General features: G+C 41.1%; 2 protein-coding genes across 7 annotated transcripts in view; one reads left to right on the forward strand and one right to left on the reverse strand.

The window, feature by feature from the left end:
* Positions 1–3050: 3050 nt before the first annotated feature.
* Positions 3051–7348, reverse strand: tmem167a (transmembrane protein 167A). Its single transcript, XM_071539897.1, has 4 exons — positions 7265–7348; positions 6215–6324; positions 4128–4162; positions 3051–4004 (listed from the first exon to the last, which is right to left on the reverse strand). The coding sequence occupies exons 1-4, from the start codon at positions 7265–7267 to the stop codon at positions 3934–3936; spliced, it is 219 nt and encodes a 72-aa protein (XP_071395998.1). The 5' UTR covers positions 7268–7348; the 3' UTR covers positions 3051–3933.
* The window catches only part of LOC139661459 (DNA repair protein XRCC4-like), a 39803-nt gene continuing 24250 nt past the window's right edge, over positions 6932–22484 (forward strand). For 2 of the 6 annotated variants that reach the window (XM_071539890.1, XM_071539893.1), the window contains exons 1-3: positions 7419–7489; positions 11887–12039; positions 13045–13238. In XM_071539890.1, coding sequence (XP_071395991.1) covers positions 11901–12039; positions 13045–13238 — 333 coding nt within the window. In that variant the 5' untranslated portion in view covers positions 7419–7489; positions 11887–11900. Of the gene's footprint in view, positions 6954–7414; positions 7494–7841; positions 7881–11886; positions 12040–13044; positions 13239–22484 lie in introns of those variants that run through there. The other 4 variants (XM_071539892.1, XM_071539891.1, XM_071539894.1 and 1 more) reach the window with 4 other exon arrangements.

Below are 22484 nucleotides of genomic sequence, written 5' to 3' on the forward strand. Positions count from 1 at the left end.
AGTGCAGGAGACTATCCTGCATGATCAAAGGAGGACATAGACAATGAAATCAGAATAATGCACTTTACTTTACCGGAAGAGAAAGTAAAGTGAGAGTTAATGCTAATATTATTATATCTTGTGGTGTAGAGCTACACTAGGAACACTGCACAAATTTCTTCTGAATTATCTACTGAGGGAAAAATCCATAAATGCAATGGAAGACTCAGGGACATTTGATTTTGCCTCAATAAAAATGTCCTCATCATTCAGCTCAGAATAATTTTCCACAATCAGCGGGGACATTTAAAAAAAAAATATCTGGAAATGGGACAGAATGAGCTCAGTATTGTACCGTTCAGTTAGGTCGCCATGACTCCCAGCTACCTGCATCAATCATATTCAACTCTCTGCAGAGAGGGAACGACTCTCATTTATTAGAGCACAGCTGACATTAACCATAGCTATTCATGTAAATTAATGGTGCATTAAATACAACACTGTATTAAATGAGGTCTTTTGGATTAGAAGTCTAAATTTCATGCCACCTCATGGTGTCACATATCCCGAGCTGCTCTTCTATCCCATACAAAACAAAGGGTAAGTGGGTTTATGGAGAGAGGCCTTGTGGTGAGTGTCAGGTTACAGTTAATGGGCCTCATTTATCAAAGGAGATAAAACATGTGTATGGAAAGCATTGCTAAGGATATGCAATCAAAATCATGTTTTGAATTAATTTTGGTCCTGGTTTTCAATGTCTTAAAACGTTAGTTGTGCAATTAAAATGTATTGATATAGCAAAAGATTATGGAAATTAATACCTTTATCTCATTGTTGACATAGTTTAGTAATGTACTGTAGTTTTATTCTGTAAGTGATCATTGACAGTCTTGAAAACCAGACTTTGCCAAGCAGTGACAGGCTGAGCTTTGTTTTCCATGATGCCACTGTAACAAGGGGTGAAAGTGTGGCTGTAGATACAGCTTTAACTGTCCGTAAAGATAGATTAGTTTTCCTTACACTCCGTATAGTGTAGACAATTTGGGCTTTTTTTGTTGCCAATATAGCTGGGAGTTGGGGGAGCCGGGAGTGAAATAGAGAGAAACCGTGAAGGTGAAGCTAATGATGCTCAACAGATGACTTGTAAAACACAATTCTGAAACACTGAACAGGAAAAGGTCTATTTTCTCATGTCCTTAGCCACTTGGCATCAGCTTGGGTAAATTTTGTAGTAAATACATTACTAGGAATCAGGAGAGACCAGAATAAGTCACTTTACAAACAATGAGAATGGTCCAAATGTTGTTCTAGGCGTCCAGCTCTCAAGTCTCTGCCAGATATTCTTCATTGTCATTGTTCAGTAACTGTGCCCAAGTCTTTAGGGAGATTAAGATGAATCATAAAATCTATCAAAAAAAAAGTTTAAAAAAACCCCCCAAACCTTCAGAAGTTTGAAAAGGTAGAGTACATCTCCCTTCAGTCAGGCCCTGGAGTTGACAGCTGCCAAGCCTTCTGATTATTTTCCCAATACGCCATAGAATTTAATGTTTTATCATTGCATTAAGGATTAATAAATGTGTTAATTTCATGTGAATAACCTGAAGGATCATGATCTCTGCCGCACGTAATGGCACTGCTATCATCAGCTGGACGAAACACAAAACGTGACCTCAGGTCTTCCCTATCAGTCCCCCTTCATCATCACCCAAGACATTAGCGTGGTTCGGTGAGCCAGTGTTGTCCCTCTGGTCCGGCAGTATCTGTCCTCCTCAAGATAGAAGCAGATGACTGAGAGCCTCCTGCTCCTCTGTGTCTCCTGTGTCTGCGTCACTGCCTGATAATCACTGCATTACCGGCAGGCTGCGCTTGATGCTTTATCTTAACCGGGGCGCGCCAAAACGGATGCACACTAATATGGGATCCACGTTCCCTAACAAGGGCTGATGTGGGGGTGTTAGGATCTGAGCAGTCATCGGTGATTAGAGTATCAGAGGTGAAGGAAATGTGTGGGATACTTTAGAAGTTTTGTCTAAGCAGATGGTGGACTCTCTTAATTTGCCATAATTTTGGATGATAGCTTTTACTTTACTGTAGGTTACCTTTACATTTTGCAAATTAAATTCAATGATTTCTCCAGACAAAGCCATGATGGAATGGTAAGATTTCCCCTGATCAATATGTGTCAGTATTTGTTAGGATGTGCTCAAATGGGACAGCCAATATTTGTGGCTGACAACTTATGGCATGGGGATATGCCTTTAAAATTAAAATCAGATGCTATGCTTGATTGAAAACTTGCTTGAACTGTGCAGCTCTCACGTATGGATTAACCAACTGAAGCTTGATAATGTAATACTTGGAATAATGTTGCCATATAATGTGGAATTGGGCCATTACTCCCCCCAAGGATACCTAGACTTCCCAGCCGTAAAAGTTGAAATATCTGAAAAGGAAATGATGCATATGCTTCCATAATTTTTTCAGTTTCCTAAACTTTCCGGTACTTTAAAGCACAATTGTAAAATTCCATTTTGACTGTATGACTGTCCAGGTTTTGACTGTATGACTGCTGAACCCTGCTTCCAATTCTAACTCTGCTTATAATTCTGGTACAGAAAGCTGTCTGGGACTGAACACCAGACAGCAGCACTATTGTCTTAGAAGGGGCAGATAGCTAGTAATGTCACGCTGTGTGGCACGGTCAGCTGACAGTTCCTTTACAGTAAAACTCTGTGAAGATGAGTGTTGACTGCGAGGTTATTGACGAGGTCGTCGCAAACTCTTCACTGTCCATCTCTCTCCGGAAAGAATCCTAAGGACTTGAGATATGACCTGCCTGGTGCAGCAGCTGTCAAAGAGGAGGTTTCCCCTCTGAGAAGTAGTTTCATTTTACTATGACATCCTGTGATTTACTTTAATATTATAAATGAATATTTTTTGTATTTTAAAGAGGTTTCACTCTCTCCACTTCCAGCGTACAAGTGTTTTTGAAGTTGTTGCAAATCCCATACTTATGTGTGAAAAAGAGTCCTTGAAGAAAAAGATTGACAAAGAGGTTTACAGGTTATGATCAATATGTATTTTGCCTGTTTGAAACCATTATAAATGACACTTTATCTTACAGTGCAGTATTATCACAACAGAATAAACCAGGTGCCAACAGGAGCAAACCAGTAATCAAAAGGCTAAAGTTTAAATGACAAAATCAACCTTCTCAAACTGGATTTCCAAAAAAGGTTCTTTAATAAATAGCGCCAAGCTCTTTGAGGCAAGTATGTAAGACAATTAGACACCTGAAGGGTTGATACCATTTTTGTTTACTGTGTACTGTGACAATCATTGCTAAATATAACAACAGGGTGCGGGTTATGCAGAGGCTGCTAAGATCATTTGCAATCACACCTCATTACAATTCAGTTTACAAACATAAGCTTCCTTGTCAGTCAGGTGACATTTAATTGTGAAGGTCCTTTCTCTGGGGAATTTCCAACAGATAAATACAAATGAAACAACAGGTTTAATTGAGAAAGTCTGTTTTTTTTTAGCAACAGTTTGAAATGTTTGGACAAACTCCAGAGCATTTGATCCCTCAAGTGATGACACAAAGTGAATGTCTTCCTTACAGATTTAAACTAAATGGCAGATAACAGAGGAAGCATTGGCCCCACACACACATCTGTAGTAAACATTCCACATCAGCTTACACACACACACGGACAGACCTTGAAGTCCCTGGAGGAATCTAGACACACTCTGGGGCTATCTGCTCACCCCTCCTCCCACGCAGACACATCTTCTCTCTCCATGGCTATGGTGAGTGGCGATGGGTCTCCCCTTTTTACATTATCTAAGTGACAACCGCTGGAGCTTCTGTTGTGCTTCTAGGATCATATTGTCCATGCTTTGTTGTCTGTTCATCATCCAATCGTTCCATTTGCGTTTTTCTTTGGACTGCTACTGTACGAAGAGTATACTAAAAGCCATGATGATACAGCAGCAGGCCACCCAGGGACTCTTCCGCTCACCTGAATTAGACAGAGGCATCAAGTGAAATTCAAGACTACATCTGTCAAATCACAGCTGTGGTGACATTTTATCAAAACTCACCAAAAAAGTAAATAAATACATAATTAACAAGCGTGGCTTACCTATTCTGGCACATTTCCAGAAGATCCCTAGAAGCCTAAAAGACAGAGAACAACAAAATTACAAACACAAACAGGCTTTTCACATGTACTCCTCGTTTTCACCTTTGTTTACATATCCCAGTGTGTAAAATTAAACTGCCCGTTGCTTGCATTAAATCAAAACAAAGGCAGAAATCACCCTCCTGATGTAGGAGGCCTAGCAGTGTGATGGGCTATTCTAGGTTAAAAGTTGTGTGCTGTGTTGAGCTGCCCAAGTGGAAGGTGAGTGCTGCGCCTCTGGCACAACTTTACAACAGACTGCGATCACCTGCCTATACGACCCAGGCAGCTATCACACATCCATCTCCATGTAAGGACTGTGGAATCCTTATTATCTCTCCTGACAGCTGAAGGCATTCCAGGGCGCTGCTTTTCTGATGTGTTTGTGTGTGTGTGTGTGTGTGTGTGTGTGTGTGTGTGTGTGTGTGTGTGTGTGTGTGTGTGTGTGTGTGTGAGTATGCGAGTGTAACTGCATATATATGAAAGCCAATGTCTTAACTTTCAAACTGACCAGAGGGTGTCAGCATTCCATTCCAAACTTTTTGTGTCCAGACAGGATAAGCTTGGCCTAAATACTAGATTTTCCCTCATTATTTAGTCTAGGCTTAGCTGAACTTTATTATGTACATAATTATGTTTTTAAGTACAAAAGATACAAGCTTTGAATCTGTTTGCCAATTAAACAGACTCTAGGCTTAACCCTACCACACCAGAATTATTTGTATTATATGTGGCACCAAAACAACAAAAATATTGGTTCATGTCTTAGTCAACAAATCAATCAACAGGGAAAAATATGAAATCATCCCATCTGCCACTCGCAGTGTGTTTGTCTGAGGAGGACGTCCCTCCTCACTCAAAAGGGGTGTGTGTGTGTGTGTGTTCTTGGGTTGCCTCAGACTTATTAGAGGTGAATCATGGAGCTTGTACATCCAAGAAAAATAATGACCCAATGATGATGAAAACATAGGCCTGCTGCTACTTTACTAGCCTCAATGAAGAGTTCCGTATTAGTTGAAATAATAAGCCTAAGATGCTAAATTGACGAGTCTGTTACAGGGGGACATGTCAAGAGACGCCTTGGAAAGAGTCACTTGGCTCAATAAGACTAAAGCTATAACGCCACTGAATCTCAGCATTCACACATGCAACAAAACCAACATCTCTATTACAGTTCAGTTTGTATTGGTGAATACTGACTTTTCTCCCATAGAGAGAAAAAAGACATTTCCCTAATCTGTGATGGCAGATGAAAGTAAAGCTTTTAACTGGCAAAGTCGGAAAAGGTGACTGTGATTGGACCCAGTGATATTGAGTAGAATTCATGGCACTATTATGAAATACAGCTCATTTGAGTGTAAACCCGTTTCACGTGTCAACAAAGTCTGTTTAGCCATATCATTGTCAATGGATGCTGTACTAATATCTGTTTGGAATCCTAACTTTCAAGTCTGTAGGTACTAGGTATACTTACTTATGTTCACAAACATGGACTATAATGTCCAGGACCATAAGATTAAGATGTGATCTTTTTCCACTAAATTTATTCCACCTGAAGATAAAACTCAGTAACCTTATTCAACTTCAGCTGGGACTCTGTTTCAAAGTCATCTCTTCATTTTAGTTGCTTCTATCTTAGTCAGGCTATTCTATGGGAGAGATGGGAGTTATATCTCTATGTGGGACCCATCAGACCGCATTCCAAAAGTATGGCAGTTTAATATTGCCTTGCTCATTTGGCAAGCATACATACCTTATAGAATCTTTAGGATTAGTTTCAATTAAATGTAAACTTTTAACAGATTCACACAGCTTATTAAGGTTATTAAAACAAATATTAAAATTAGTGCTGCTTGGTGGCTCGGCTGTACATTGAATTGAAGGGTGGGTGAGTTAAGCAACACTGAACTGCCAGATTTAATTATGCAGTTTGACGTGACATTGTCTCCCATACAAAGAGAGAAAGAAACCGTGACATGTATAGTGACGAGATTTGTATGGTAGCCATATTGTAATGTGTCTTATCTATGTACTGTATATGATCATACCCAGTCTTGTTCTTGTCTAGCAGGCTGGGAGCCATAGCTCTGATGTAGGCACAGGTACAGATCAGCAGGAGAATCACCGTTAGCAGTGACTGGAAGTTGAAAATGGCCGACTGCAAGATGAGTGAAAGACAAGAGAGTGATACATTTAGTACAGAATCGAATATTTTTATACTGTTTAGATGATCCCAGTGCAAGTTACAAGTAGTAAGAGTCATCAAAACAATAACAATTGGACTCAGTGATCCCTCTAAAATGATCCCTAATGATTGGACTACTTGTATCTCCCACTAGGAATGTCTAGCTTGTTTCAAGCTGTTGTACCAGCTGTTCATTCAGGTACTGCAACGACAACAAGACAGTGAACAATCTCAGCTAGGGGTACAATGACACCCTCAAGTCACGTAATCAAAATATGGACGCACGTACGCACACACACTACACTACACACGTAGACCAAACACACTGTAACATAAAATAAGCGAAGACAAGAGTGCTGATCGGACATCAGATTATCTCTATTTGAGCAGGGTCTTCAGAGAATAACTACCTACAACACACTGGCACTTACGAACTTTAGCTTCAGATATTCAAGTCATCTCAAGCTTGCAATTAATAATCCTTTAATACTGTGTAGCCTACTCACATAACGTTACACACAAATGCATGCTTGCTACAAACTGTGGTGTAGCTACGTGGCACAGCAACTCAAAACAGGGCGATCGCGATGTTTCTTCCTCGCGTAAGTAGCACCGATTTGTTAGTAAAGCGATCGCCTTCGTTATCAAGCGAATAACACTGCAACTTAAAAGTATCTATGATTATCGAAAAACGTTGCAAATAATGCTAAAGTAATTTGATTAATTGGCCAAAGTTAGCAGTTAGCTAACGTTAGGTTAGCATTAGCTGCCGTACTACTTCCCACGAAATATACACATTAGCTATTGAGACAGTGTCATGCAGACACATTTTAGACAAAAAAATGATGCAGCTCTAACGCTAAGGAACTGGTGTACAAGAGTTTGACCGATTAATCAGTAAAAACAACCTTACCATTTTTGTTGTTACTCAAAGCCACATCACACTTCCTCCTCCCTGGAACTTACGTAACGTAACGTAGCGTACCCACGCACGTCTCCGCACTTCGTTTGCTGATTGGCTGAGAAAACAAGAGTTGAAACTTGATATGCAGCTGTCAGCAGATAAGAAGACAGAGTGCAACAATGGTTTCAGTTTCATATACCAAACACATCGAGTGGACAACGCAGTAGTTAGCATGTACGTAAGTTATTACCCACAATTCTGCAGAATAGGGTTTATTAAGGTTTTACCTAGGACTGAAATGTAGTGAATTTAATCAAAGAGACACCTAAAACAAAAACATAGTAATACACATGTCGTGGAGATCCAATGCAGCACGTCTGCGACACATGGCGCCTTCAGCCATTGAATGAATATTACCTTTACTGTACTGTACTGTGCAGAGGTAGACGAGTTTAGGCAGAAACCTCGCCGACTGTGGCAAATTAGTAACCTGTGAAACCCGGAAGTTGGTATATGGTCGTTACAGTATTAATATTGAAATCATATTGTATGCAATTCGTTAGCTGTAACTGAGGATACATGTAGTGACAGTTCACTAAACATCTGTAAAAAGGCCATGTGGGAGGTAAAGGAAAGTGAGCATCTGTATCATACTGTATAATTTAAAGTGTATTGGCAATGATGGAGCCTTTTCTTTCCTGCTGACGTTGGACTTAAATGTTTGTGGTCCACTTTTCTCACTAAGTTTTCACAATGGGGTCCCCTCCCTTCACCCATGCAACGACAGCATCTTGATTGCATTTAAACCATGTTTCATAAATCCCTCGACCCCTCCATCCCAGACACTCCTAGAGTGCCATTAATGTAAGAAGACTTTCGGATTGTAAACCACACATAAATTATCTTTTGCATATTTTACAGCAAGAGTGCGGATGGAACCATGCTGTCAGTGAAAAAAGTGGCTTTGAGTCTTTGGAATGGAGACACTGGTTTCTTAGAGAAGCAGATGAGTGTGTCAACTTTCAACAGACTTGTCTTCGTCATGATGTAGGCTAATTAGTTTTATATTGCACTGACCAATTTAGGCTTCAGTAACTGACTGACTATTTTAGTTGTTTATATGTGAGATCAGGGTTTGATGTATAATGCTGGCTTTCTCTGTATGGAGTGAACATCAGGTCAAACCCCACGCCAAAATCTGGCAGTTTAATGTTGCCTTGCTTATGAGCAAACATGCATATGTTTTAAAACATGGCTTAAAACAATTGTTAGGTTCCACTGGTAAATTCAACATATCATCCACCAAACAGCACTTATTATAATAAAAAAGTAACATTGACATTTTCATGCCATGAGCAAAACTTTCCTCAAGCAAGGCGAGTTTTGATTGGAGGGAAAGTCCTATAACTACTGAAGCGGCTCTGCTCACCAGCTTTCTCTGATGTTTCCACCCTTGAACAAATCATGAGTTTTGCAAAGTGCAGAGCATGTTGGGAATGCAAGTTAGGGTAATTACACCACTGGTGTTTGGCTGTCAATGGCTGTATTGTGCTAGGGTCTCTGTATTATTAGGGAACCACTAATCTCCGAGAAGGAGCACCTTGAATTTGTGACTGAGCTCGTTTATCGATTCAGCCAGGTTCTCACAACTATAACTCATCCTATGTGGATATTAGAGACACTTGAAAATGACCTGTTACTGCTCAGTTGTATCCAGGGTGAGTGTGAGGTTGTCGGTAGACCAATATGTTCACAGAGAATAGCTCAGGTCAAGAGGTCAAGCCTCACACGTTAGCAAAATATGTTTTGCTTTTGACAAAATAATTTCCCTCTTGTTGAAATGAATATTGTCTTTAATGTTTGAAAAATGTGATATTCATGTAGTGTAAAAACTACACATCAGGCACTTCAGGGTTCTTTTTGACTGCTAACCTGAAACCAACATAAGTCTATTCTGGAGCAAAATGACAAAAAAATGTGTGTTTGGGGGTGCAAATAGAGCTTTTCAAGTGGAAACGGATTGGGATTGATTTGGTTTCCATCAGGAAAGTCGCAGCAGGCATATGCAGTGCATTTTTTAGTATGCACGTGGAATCCATCAAAAAGCTTTGACTGTGTAATCCATTGAGGAAAACCAATGCCAGTGATGTTTGATAAATGTTTGCAACTTGTTCCACTTTGCATCTCTCATTCCAACCTCAAATGCTTTAGCTCCCCTAAGGCGACAAGAAATCTTTTCAGCTATATGGAGTTTAGGAAAGCTAGCGTCTGCTGGTGATGAAAGGTAGCCTTACATCTTGCGTTGTCATGACTGGAGCTTGACCCTGACCCATTACTACTACATCACAAGCTCCCCTGCAAGCCAACCACCAAAAGTATCAGCACTCAAATCGTTTATGGTTAAGTTCTATTTGTCTACTCAAACCTTGTCTTTCTGTTGAGACATACATCAAAGTTAGGTCACACTTTTTGAAATATCTATCTCTGACATGATCATGTTGTCAACCAGTTTTGAACACTCTAGATAACTTCACTTGTAGTGGTGTTCAGACAGAGGTTTTAACCTTTAGGCCTTGTTGTAGTGCAATGTGAGTTATTCTAATAGCTATTTGCCAAATATGAATTGTTTCTGCTTTTGAAATGGCTTGGAACAGCCTGCTGCTGTTTAGGCCGACATTGGAATAATTCCTTATTGGTTATGACAAGAGTGGACTAGCCAAAGAGAGCTACTAATTCAACTTGAAACTATAATCAATATATTGGAGAAAGCATGAGGGGAAAGTGCAGTGAAAGGACAGTGAAAGGACTGGCTTAACGGTCGGGACCCATTAAAGAGAGTTAACTTCCTTACCTATTCTACTCTGTATGAACTCTTCATTGAAGTCAAATGATAGATAATTAGAGGCTCTCTTCTCTTCTGCACCAGTGAACATATAGAGTATGTCTAGCTGTTTTCATGTGTGACCAAACTGAAGAAATAGAGCACAGTAGAGCACAAAATTGCAGAGAGTGCAAGAGAAGAGAATAATGGCTTAAGTTCTGTGTGTGAAGGGTGGAGGTGGAGCTTTGCGTGTTGATTTAGGGATCCAAGGATTGTGTCTGTAAATCGAGGAATCAGACAGAAGCTAACAGGAAGATTCCAGAATTGGCTTTGAAGGTCCTGCGTGCTGCTCCATTCCTGACAGACACAGTGCTGTTTATTTAATTGGAGTGTCCTTCTGTCATTACCACAGGGTCATCGTCCCAGCAGAGCAGCTGTTACAGTAACTAATGAGTAGCTGGGCTCACTTTATGAGGTTAAAGTTGAACCCTTCAGCTCCCTCTTCTTGCTCGGCCCCTCGCTCCAGCCACACCCTTCACCCTTCTTGGAGCACAAAGGGTCAACTTTAATCTACTGCTAGGCTCTGTGTGTATGCGTGTGCATGGACTTGTATGTGTGTGTATGTGTGTAGGAGTTTGGGTGTATGGGTATGTCTGTGTGTCAGGCCTCAGCTGCATCTCTCATTTCGAATCACCTTGACCACATGCTCTGTCCGCCTATTTGGAGGGAGAAACAAAAAAACCCCCCAAAAAACGTGCGGTCACGTCATAACTTATGGTACACTCTCCAAAGGGGCTCATTTTCATTTTTTCCAACATGTCCAAATTGGCCAACTGCCAATTTAGCTGTCCTTTTCCCTCCATCCCCACACACACTTTGCCCTGTATTTAAGCAGGGAAGATGTCCAACTCACCTCTCACTTCACGTGGAAACAGTAATCACATGTTCTGGCCTGGACATCCGTAATCAAGTAAAACTTTCTCAAGCTCTTTGAGAGGAACACAAAAATGTATAGCCAGTAAACCGAAGTGACATTTTAGGCACAACTTCAGGGATCATCTTGTAATCCTTAGATAGACATCTGTGTAATTGACCTGTTAACTGTAATTCTCTTCTGGCATTGGACTGGACTTTAACTGCAGCAGTGAGTCAGTTAGCCTAGAGACAGAACCCCAAGGGCATGGTGACATTAGCATCTGGTATCCACAGTATGCATGGTAATGGATTAGATTGGCCAATACACTCTGACATCAGTGTAGTATTGGCAAATAATGGTTTATCTCAATCTTGTGCACGATTAAATTGGCCTTTCTAATTGTAAGAACATCTTTCATATATATCTTTTACTAAATTTACACAATCACTGAAATGAGATGACAGATTGAGATTTTTCTACTTTGCTTGAACAGCATGTAATTACCTTGCTGGTGGTCAAGGAGCCTGTGGTTCTACTGAGTCATAGAGACCCCCATTCAAGATACACACACACCCATGAGGATTTTTATTACCAAATCTAAGCAATAAAACAATGAGGCACCTTGATGCAACTGCTACGCAAGATTAACATTTTCTTTCAACACCAAAAGTCAAGATGTTGGCCATTGGAGGCCCTTCTTTTGGAAACAGGCCCCACCAAATACTGACAATCTGCCCACAAAATATCTTGAACACATAATGTGTGAAATGGGCGAAAAGTTGTACAAAAGGTCATTTTAGCACAGCCAAGATCTTGTCACTGTATGAGGTCAAACACACACAGCATATTGCCACCTCTGAGAGTCTTTGAGGCCCTGTCTTTGCTTCTCTGCAGATCATAGGAGAGAGATGAGTGGTTCAGTCCGCCAGATCACTCTGACCTCTGACCCAGGTACACCCTACTTCTTGCGAGTGGATTGGGCCAGAGACCTGGGTGCTGGGTTCACACTAGCTCTCAGCGATGGCAGCTCAGCCTGGATAGGAGAAGGTAGGGGCCACAGATATGCGCACAAACACTCACACACACACACACACACATGCACAGTTCTGTCATTATGCGGGTATTGTCCCAATCATAAAAGGAAATTCTAAACATTTATAAATCTGTAAGCATTTTGAAGACCATGTTTGTCGCAATTCTATCCACAATTCTAGGCTTATGTGTGCTACAGAGCCTCACATCATTCACTGTTGACTAGCCTGGGTTGTCACCAGGCCTGCCAGTCATCAGGCTGTGCACACTGTGCAGGCACCTGGACGAACCCCAACTCATTATACTGTAACTATCGGTCCTTTACCCAGAGGGACAGCGATGACCTTGTTTCATCATCCTTCTTCACTCCTGTGCTGCAGCTTACAGGTGTACAAAGTGGATTAAGCCTTACAAGGCTTGTCTTTGTATGTGCAACTGAGTGTGTGTGTGTGTGTGTGCATGTGTGTGTGTGGTTGCATATGCACATGAGTATGCTTGCCCTGGAAGGACACCTGGAACATAACTGCTCCCTAGTTTTTCTATTGCTGTCCATCTGCAGAGCTGACAGGCAGAGATGGGGTTGTGACAGATATGTGCGGGCTGTGTATGGCCTTCTGGGTCTTCTGTGTTTCTGTTTGATGTGTTAATTGGGACCCTCGACCCTATGTGAGCAGCTGTGCAACAGCTGATGACATTCTGCTCGGTTTCTCTGCATGCTTCCCTTCAAATCTCCTTTCACATGCATTCATGCATTACTGCATAGTTCATGTTTATGTTTTTGCTACGCAACCTACTGTCAAATGGATTTTGGCTGCAAGAGATGTTTAACTGGGTGTCCTAGTGGCTCAGTTGGTTGGGGCACATGTACCCTACCGTCCTGGGTTCGGCTTTGTTGCATGCCATCCCCCTATCTCTCCCTTCTTTGCTGTTTCTCTCTATTCTTCATTTTCAAATAAGGCAACAATGCCAAAACAATCTTTCAAAGAAAACAAGATGTTTAACCAATACCTTTGTGTCCAGTTTCAGAAGATGAGGTGACAAGGGAAACAAATGACATGGGAGTCGAAAGGGAGAGATATGTCGAGGATCTTCATCAAGCCCTGACAGGAGGTGAAGAAGGAGGAGGAAGCAGAGGAGAAAAAGAGATGTATTCTTTCCACCTCACTCCAGATCACTGTCGACTCTCGTACAAGAAGATCTGCAAAGGCATCTCGGTGAGCAGCAGCACTGGCTAACTTTTTCAGGGATACATCATACTGTATGGAAGATCTAGTTTGAGAAGCAACTGTTGAAGATGACCTTTGGAAAGTTGTCAGTCTCAATCAAGTAGGACTAGTAAATGGTCTACCCTTGAATTCCACAATATCCTTCCTATTAGATAATTCACTTCCCTCTCATCACTATTCCCTGAGGATAAATGCATCTAACGACATACAACAAAATAGAAAGGAAGTCTAATGCTTTACAGGGGGCTGTTAAACAGATAAGGTTTATAGTCTGTCTACATTGCAGGATTAGGAAGGCTGGGTTGCCTTCGGGCCACGGTTGAAAAAGCCACAGATAGGAATCACGCAAAAAGGTTAATTGATAGTTTGTTGTACAAACAAGGTGAGAGACGAGGTGGGGCTAGCCTGCGTTAATATAAACAGTCAATTCCCCAATTTTAAGCACACCTCATGCTAGATTTCATGCCGCCAACTACCACTGACCAAAGCTTCAAGTATTCAGACAGAGACACGCATGCTGTGCTAAGGCGGTCGTTAAACAGTGATCTACCATGCAGGTTTGATGGAGTGCAGGTCTTGGTGCTCTCAGTTGATTTTGGTTTGTGGGAGGATGCTGTTGCTTGTAGGGAGCAGGTCACTGGGGGTCCTGGGACCGCTGTTCAGGTAGAGGAGGCCAGAGGGTGAAGGCCAGGGGTTTAGGAGCACCGTAGAGGCTGTAAAACCCTGATTTATGGACGGGGCTGTCTCCATCTAACAATGTCAAACAAGAGTCTGACAACCTCCCCTGGCTTTCTGGGTCTCTGTTAGGTGTGCCTGTGTGTGCAAGTGTGCCTATGTGTGCATGTGTCTGTGTGCTTTTCTTTTTCTTATCCATGCTCATTTTTACTGGGACTGTGATTGTCACTGTGTGCTACAGTATGTGTGTGGTAGACGCAGCTCTAAGAATCTTGGGGGCCTATTTGCATTAAATGCTAACTACCACTCTTGCCTAACACCTGCTTCTTTTCTTCACTCTTTTTTTCCTTGCTCTCCCTCTTTCGTCTTTTTTGAACATGTCACACACAGTTGAAAAGTGGAACATATTTTCCCAGCCAGATAATTTGAGGGTAGAGAAATGACCAAAAATGAGGCAAGTTTCCTTTGGGAGCAGAAGAAAGGCGGGGAGAGACAAAACAGGTGGTGAACTTAACCTGACATTAATATTTTATGAATATGACCCCAGAAGTTGTAATGATAAATGTAATTTGGGGTTTTGTTGTTAAACTGCTACTGAGCAGGTGTTTTAGATGACTTAGTCAGACATTTACTCCTCCTTAATGTCTGTTTAAGTACCTCTCCATCATTGGTGGAAAAAGAAATATTCTAATAAAGACACTTGCTAACATGAAGAAAGACACAAATAATGAGCTTGCAGATTAAGGACTTTCAAGCAAACGGATTTAAAGACTGAGGGCAAAGTACATTTCTACTTTTTCTTTTGTGCAGGTCTAATTGTAAGTTCATTGAAGCCAGTCGACTTGGTGTTTTCTGCAGGCATAATTCTGGTTCATGATTCATTTTGAAAATAAAAAGCTGAGGTGTTGATGTTGATGGTTATTGTGGATGCACATTGAGCCTGGTCTCAGTGCAGTACTAAGAGCCACAAGTGTGACTCAAGAGTGAGGTGCAGCAATCTCATATCATTAGCTTTCCCAGTTATCATGTCATCACAAAACTTCTTCAGATTAGATAGGTAACATATAAAGTATGATTGTATGTTCATAAACCTCTCGCCTGGTTTCTAAATCATTTATGGTACCTTTTAATATTCGAACACCAGTCTTGTCTCTTCTGGTTTAGCATTTTTCCGATAATTCAAGTGAAAGAGGGACAGCAGTTCGTCCGCCAACGGTGAAGTGAAATTTTAGGCTAACAACAATTACCAGAAAACAGCGACAGCCTCCAAGAGTGGGATAACAATGGCTGAGTGTTTGTACGTGCACATGTGCATGTATGCTTGTGGGTTAGTTTGTGTGTGTGTCTGTGCTCACGCATGCGTGCGTGTGTGTTTGTGTGTGTGTGGTATCTGAGAAGGCCACCCATGGAGACAAGTTAGCAGCCTCGTGTAAGAGGTAATGCTATCTGTGTTCAGTCTGCCAGCAGCACACTCTCCTACTACTAACTCCAACTACTAAAATGTAAGTGGTACAGTGAGGTCCACAAGTAGTTGGACAGCTACACACTCTATGATGTTTTGGCTCCATACTTTAAAGTGTTACAGTGCTACTACTTGCTTTAATTTGTTTAAGTCATGCTATTAAAGAGACAATTCAAGAGAATCAGGCTGCAACTCACTAAATCACTCTAGGGCAGTATGGAGTACATGGTTGGGGTAAATGAGACTATTAAAAGAGAGTCTAATGAATTTCAGAATTCATATTAGGACAGTCCAATCAATATTTGTTAGCATGACCATCTCTCTCTCAAAGCCAGAAACCAGACCAATATGGCTTGAAGCGGTGAATTCATTAACATGTAAAAAAAAAAAAGGGGCGTATTGGTTTTGGTTTTCTCCTGTTTGACTTTTTATACCCAAATGATCGTCATTGTTTTATGTTGTCAGTTCTGAACTAGAAAATGTACCGTTTAATCTGCACTGTGCAGCTTAGTATGTTGGTGTCTCAAAATGGTAGCAAGAGGCAATTATTTGAAAATTTTTAACTTCAGAAAGCATGTAGCATGAAGTCTACACACAGCACACTCATGTTTACCAGCCTGGCTGGTCTGTGATCTCTTTATTCCAAAGGATATCAAATTTATTTTCACTGCCAATGGGAAATACCGCATCCCACCCGTGTACATGTGCTGATGTCACTAAGGGTACATTCACTCCAAGTTTGTTTGGAGTGGTTTATATGATTTATATCTTTTGGGCAGGTGAGAACAGTGCCATGGGAACACGGGTACACACCAAATAACTGTACCAAGATTGCTTGAAAATGTGGGTCTCGGTCCTGTGAAAGAGCTCAAAGTGTTGATTGATACTAATCCTGTTACGCTATAATTAAATGTCAATATTTCAAATTTTGAAAGACCATAACTTTTACACCACTCGTCTGATTTTAATGAACCCTGGAGGGATGCGGCATCTTGTTGCTGATTGGCCCAGTGGGTGCCTGCATCATTTGTGGGGGATGGCATGCTCACTGTGTGTTCACCATGTTTCCACTTGTTAACAGGATAACAGACCCTGCGCCATTAACATACCAACATAGCAAAAACGAATTTGGAACACTCACTTGCACAAATACACACTTAGTGACGCTGATATGGCCTACAGAGGCATACAGAAAGCACACTGTGCAACAAAACAACACATGAGGAGGCATTTACATGTTATTTGTCCTCATCATTCTCCATTACTTATCCTGTTGGTTAACAGCGCAAACAGGGTGTGAAATGTAGCTTTCTCATTTTTCTCATTTTCTCTTTTCACCCTGGAATAAAAATACAGAACAAACTGTGTTCCATGTTGATTTATTAAGGAACACAGCATTTTTTCTTAATTACGACACAGTTCTGTATCATAAGGGATGATTGGCAACTCTGATTTCACCTCCAGTCTCTGCTATTCGTACTGCAGCTTTATGTTGTTTTTTCCATTATTTTAAACTATAATTAAAGACAAAATTACCAAACTAAATGTTCTAGGTTTGAGAGCTGTGTGAAAATGTTGGTTAAAAAGGTATTAGACAGCTTAATTGTTAATATATAACAGCATGGTGGTCACAAAAAGATTTAATGAATAACTCGGGATAATAGATTATTTTGATTTTTATATCAGTGGTGTAATTGTGTCTAAAACATTGGGGGGGGGGGCTCTGATTAGTAGAGCAGAGTCCAGCTCCATCCAATGATGTCATAATCGGTTAGAATGGCGAAGCGAAGTCTTCATGTTCTGATTGGTGGAGGAGAAACAGCGGGCCAAGCTGATTGAATGCCAAAAATGAGTTTGTATTATTTGAAATTATATTTAGCCTATTACGTATAACTTTATTTCTATTTGGAGTAGGCTAGATGCATGCATTTACAAGTCAAACTTTTCAAGACTAATGTATATAAAATAAGTCAAAATTTATGTGCAATTGGATGTCACTTAAAAAAAAAAAGGAAAAAGGAGATTTAGAAGGAATTCTTCACACAAATATTTCAGTTATTTCCTATCAGACATTGTTGGACAAAATTGACTACTTGGACAGCTTAACTCTATTCATATTCACTCATATTCATGTTTATGCTGCAAGGCTGTTAGACAACATTTAGGCCTATATCACACACACACACACACCTACACACACACACACACACACAATGTTATGGTACCTGCGGGGTGGGGTGGGAATAATAAATTCTGTTGAATAATTTGAATTGTATCAGTCTCAGGTTCTCATTATCTTCTGGATTATATTGTAATGTGCTTTTACATTAGCTTTCTCTCATGTGACTTAGTAGAAAATGTAAGTTAATGGAGCATTACAGATCCACAATACAAAGCTAGTGGTCTTTAAAAAAGAGAATGTAATATGTGTGCAATCATGCACGTTTCATATAGGATAGTTGGTTGTGTTGATCTTTAGTCCATTGTTAAGATAAGTCGACACATTACACTGTAAAAGAAAAAAAATATATAACTAATAGAGAAAAGGATGGTATTAAAAAACTGTTTTAATTGTGTTCAAAACTTAGGCCAATAGTTTGTCACTTAGCATTTTCCTTTTTTGGTGAAGGTGATTTAGTATCTTTTACTGTATTCAAGAAAGCTCAACAGTGATGCCTGTAGAATTGCAGGAAATGCATTTAAAATTAGTAAATTTTTCTGGGGGAGGGCCCCCAGCCCCCTGACCTTCAGTTGGTCCCCCCCAATGTTTTAGACAGAATTACCACTGAATAACATTACCTACCGTTAAGGTTTGCAGGACAGCAGAAGATGTGGATGTCTGCAAATTGATGGTGAAGAGTGTGGCTCAATATATGAGATCCAATATGGCATTATCAGTGTGTGGGAGTCAATGTGGCTACAGGCCATCTCTTAGTCAAAGACGCCCTCTAGAGGCCATCTCACGAAGCGACATCTCACTAAGCGTTACCTGACTGACTGACTGACTGCCTAACCTGAATCTGCCTTGTGATGCCCTCGCCTTCGCCGTGGGAAAAATTGTCCCTTGGTCAAGCTATTTGAGCGTCACTGGTCTTGGCTTATATCTCCCAACGGGGATTGGGGATTGTGATTCTTGATAGTTGTGGTAAGTGAGACCACAGGATTCTGGGTGGATGAATGTGACATTATTCCATGTTTTTCGTTTGTCAAACAGAACTTATGGTTCACTAGGGACTCCAGCTTCGCAGCATGACGCCAGACAGAAATCTCACTGGAGATGCAGCGTCGTCTGTGTTGACTTATACTGATCACTTCTGACCCCAATTCTGAAGTGTGTAATTGTGTGTGTGTGTGTGTGTGTGTTGTATCCAAGCTACTATAACTCTATTCAGGCAGATAATGTGCAGAGGAGAACAAATCATAGTTTGTTTTTATTTACAATTGATGTGTGATGCATCTTAATAACAGGCAAAGGTTTGGGAGCCAATCAGGCATGTTCATGATCAGCGGTCCTTTCTTGCTGCTTCTCATCTACCTCATGTTCAGCTTGTCTCTGCGCTTGTTGTCCTGGTGCCTCCTTTGTTTTTCCCTTTGCTGATCAGTCCTCAGTCTCATAATCATATGTCAGGCAAATGTTCAAGGCCTGGGTCAGTGGGCCCAAAAGCCTCAATGCTGGTGGTTGCTAAAAATGTAAGGAAAAAATTAAGGTTTTTGGTGAGTTTTAAACCAGCTCTTGATTTTCCCAAGCATCCCTTTTTTTTGTCTTTTTTGTGGCTCTCCATCTGAAGACTCATCAGATGATCAGGAGACATATTTTGTGTCCCATATCCGTTTGGCAGCTGCAAGGAGTTACAGCTGCTGCAAACTATTTTTTTTAATTTCTCCTCCTCATGTTTAGGCTGTTGCTGCTCTTGTGGTCTTGCTGCCTCTTATGATTGTTTCCACAAAAGCCTGCAGTCTCTCCTTAATTCTGTCCTGTTCCTTTTCTTTCTGCTTTTCTTCCTCCATATTTTGGTGGGGTTTAAAATTTCCTTCCTCCACACTCTGTTTCTTTCTTCTTCCATCCTTTCCTCGCCTCCTTGGTTCTGCTCCACCAGCATTTAATTTCTCCTCCTCCATCCTTTTTGTGTCTTTTTCTCCTCCTCTCTTTTACTCACTTCCTCCACTATTTTTTTTACCCTTGTCGTCTCACCTTAGGTTTACACCAGCTCTTGATTTTTGTGAGCATCCCTTTTGCTTGTTCTCGTCTTCATCTGAAGAATCATCAGATGAACAGCAGCCACATTTTGCATCCCATATCCGGTTAACTGCAAGGAGTTCCAGCTGCTCCAGCAGATTTTTTTTCTGGTGCCTCCTCATGTAACTCATGTTCAGGCTGCTGCTGCTCTTGTGGTCTTGCTGCCTCTTTTAATTCTCCCCACAGAAGCTGCTAATCAGAGCTCACTCTCTCTTTTATTCTCTCCTCTTGCTTCTTTTTGTCCTTTCTTTCTTCATCCAATTTTTGGTTGGGAAGTTCTCTTCCTCCACACTCTTTTTTCTCTCCTCTTTGATACATTTGTCCTCTTCCACTCTTTTTATTTGTCTATAGTTCTCTTGCTCTTGTAGTTTCTCCTGCTCCCTCATTTGCTCCTCTTGTATCTTCTTCTTATCTCTTAGTCTCTATTCGAGTCTTGTGCTTTCATCCTTTCCTTGTCTCTGTCTGTTGCTCTCCTCTTTCATTCTTTTCTTCTTTCTCTGTTGCTCTTCTTCCATTTTTCTCCTCTCTTTCTCCAGTATTCTTTGCTCATGTAGCTTCATAACCTCCATCTTCCATTTCTCTTCTGACTTTCTCTCCTCTGCCCTTTCCTCCTCTTTCATTGTCTTTTTCATTTTTTTCTTCTGTCTTTGTCTCTCCTCCTCGCAGTGTGCAAGGCCATTTACTTTTCCATTCTCTGCTACTTTCCACAACTTCTCTCTGTTCTTCTACTCATTTCTCCCCTAGTATTTTGTCATAGCGCTGTTGTTCTTTCTCAATTTTCACACCTGGTTTTGCTCCTCTAGATACTTGGTCTCAACTTGCTTCTGTCTCTTTTTTTCTCCTTGTTTTCTGTTTTCTTTGTCAACATTTATGCTGTGCTCCTTTGCTAATCTATTCATCTCAGCTCTTCGCTGGTGATACTGCATCATGTCCTCATCCCTGTGCTCAGCTTTCCTGCCATCTGTCTGTCTCTCTTTCCCAGTAATTATCCTGTCATCTTTCTCCTTACTTGTCTTCATTTTATTTGCCCTCATGTCTTTATGAAAGTTTACTTTTTCGATTTTTTTCATTATTTGTCGACGTTTTTCATCCTCTTTTTCCTTTCATTCCTCTCAAGTATGCAGCTTTTCATTGTCAGTCTCACTGGATGATTCTGCTAGAATCTTAAGCCTTCCCTGCTCTGTCTGTGTCTTTCTCCTTTTAGCAACCTTTACTTGTTTACTCTTTGCCTTTTCCTCTTTCATGTCCCCACATGTCCCCACACAGAGTTGGTTTTCTCAGTTTGAGTCATCATTTGCTGACTCGTCCAGCCTCTCCCTCTCTGTTCATCTGTCTCTCTGGCACCCTCTTGTTCAGATGTTGTTTCTCCTCCTTCAGAGCCTCTGTGTTCTTACATTTCTCAGTATTGAAAGCCTGTTTCCTCATCCTCGATCCTCCTCTCGTCTCTGTGCTGCCTGAGCACGGCCATCATCCTCTCCCTCGGCTCTGGCTTGGTACGCAGCAGTTCATAAATCTCTTGTTTGGTAACGTTCTCACTGATGTCGAACTCTTGGAAAATCCCTCTGAAACAATCCTCACAGTTAACCTGATGGCCATAGTCTGTGGCTGTGTCTCAGGGTTTTTTTATATATAGTCTGCTCCATCTTTATATTCTCTCCAAATAGTCCTTCTTTCATGTCTTCCCTCCAGAGCTGCTGCCTGAACTCTATAGGCTTTTGTCCATACTCTTCTTTTCTTGTCATCTTTCTCTCCAGCAGCCTCTTGTTCAGGTGTTCTGCCTCCATCTTCACATTTGCATCATATACTGCATAGTCTGAAGGCCTGTTGTCCCTTCCTCGGTCCTCTCCCGTTTCTGTCCACTGCTGCCTGAGCACGGCCATCATCCTCTCCATCATCCTCTGCCTCAGTTCTGATTTGGCACGCAGAAGTTCATGAATCTCTTGTTTGGTATCGTTCTCCTTGATGCCAAACTCTTGGCGTAGATCTTTGAAGCACTGCTTATGGGTCTCCTAATGGCAAAGGCCTGATCACCTTTTGTTTTCAGTCTAGACTGAGGAACAGCCAGAGGAGCTCTGCCTAAGGATCTCAGGCTGCATTCTGGCTCATGTGAGGTTAAAACGTCTGAAATGTAGCTAGGCGCCACACCTAGTCGTGCTTTAAAAGTGATCAGTAAAATGTCAAAATCAATTCTGAAAGTGACAGTTTAAGAGAGCAAGGATTGGAGTACTGTGGCCTCTACATTTGGCACCAGTTAAAACCCTGATGGCTGCGTTCTGTATGAGCTGGAGGCGTGAGAGGGACTTTCAACTGAGGCGGGAATAGAGGGAGTTGCAGTAATCTAGACGAGAGAAGATAAAGACATGGGGTGACCTTCTCCAGGTCAGTAGAAGATAAGAATGGTTTAATTTTGGATATATTTCTCAGCTGAAAGAAACAGGACTGCATTAGCCTCTTGACCTGCTTGTCAAAACTGAGGTTGCTGTCAAGAAACACCGCCAAATTTCTGTCCACTAGCGTCATATTTCAAGATAGGCTAATGGCCAATGAAATAAAAATAATGGATAATAGAAAATTCTAACTTGTAACATGTATTTTATTCAATGATGTAGTATTTTAAGAACATAATCTTACAGTGCTTGCTGTGGTAACAGTGACACTCAGAAATGTGTACTAAAGGTTCCTATTATGTGTTTATGTATTCATGAATTTATAAATATGTGCTTAGGGGAATTACAATATATAGTGTTTAGGTGGTCCCTGCATAAGATAAATACAGTGTGCACTTGTACACCAGGCAGTGTGGTAGAGGTCAAACAAGCATCAACCAAACTGGAGGCTGGTGCGCTATACATTCACATAC

The sequence above is a fragment of the Centroberyx affinis genome, unplaced genomic scaffold (genome assembly GCF_046629955.1).
Source record: "Centroberyx affinis isolate AG114_WGS23_722 - 3 ecotype Tasmania unplaced genomic scaffold, CSIRO-AGI_Caff_v1 ptg003531l_1, whole genome shotgun sequence".
Taxonomy (NCBI): domain Eukaryota; kingdom Metazoa; phylum Chordata; class Actinopteri; order Beryciformes; family Berycidae; genus Centroberyx; species Centroberyx affinis.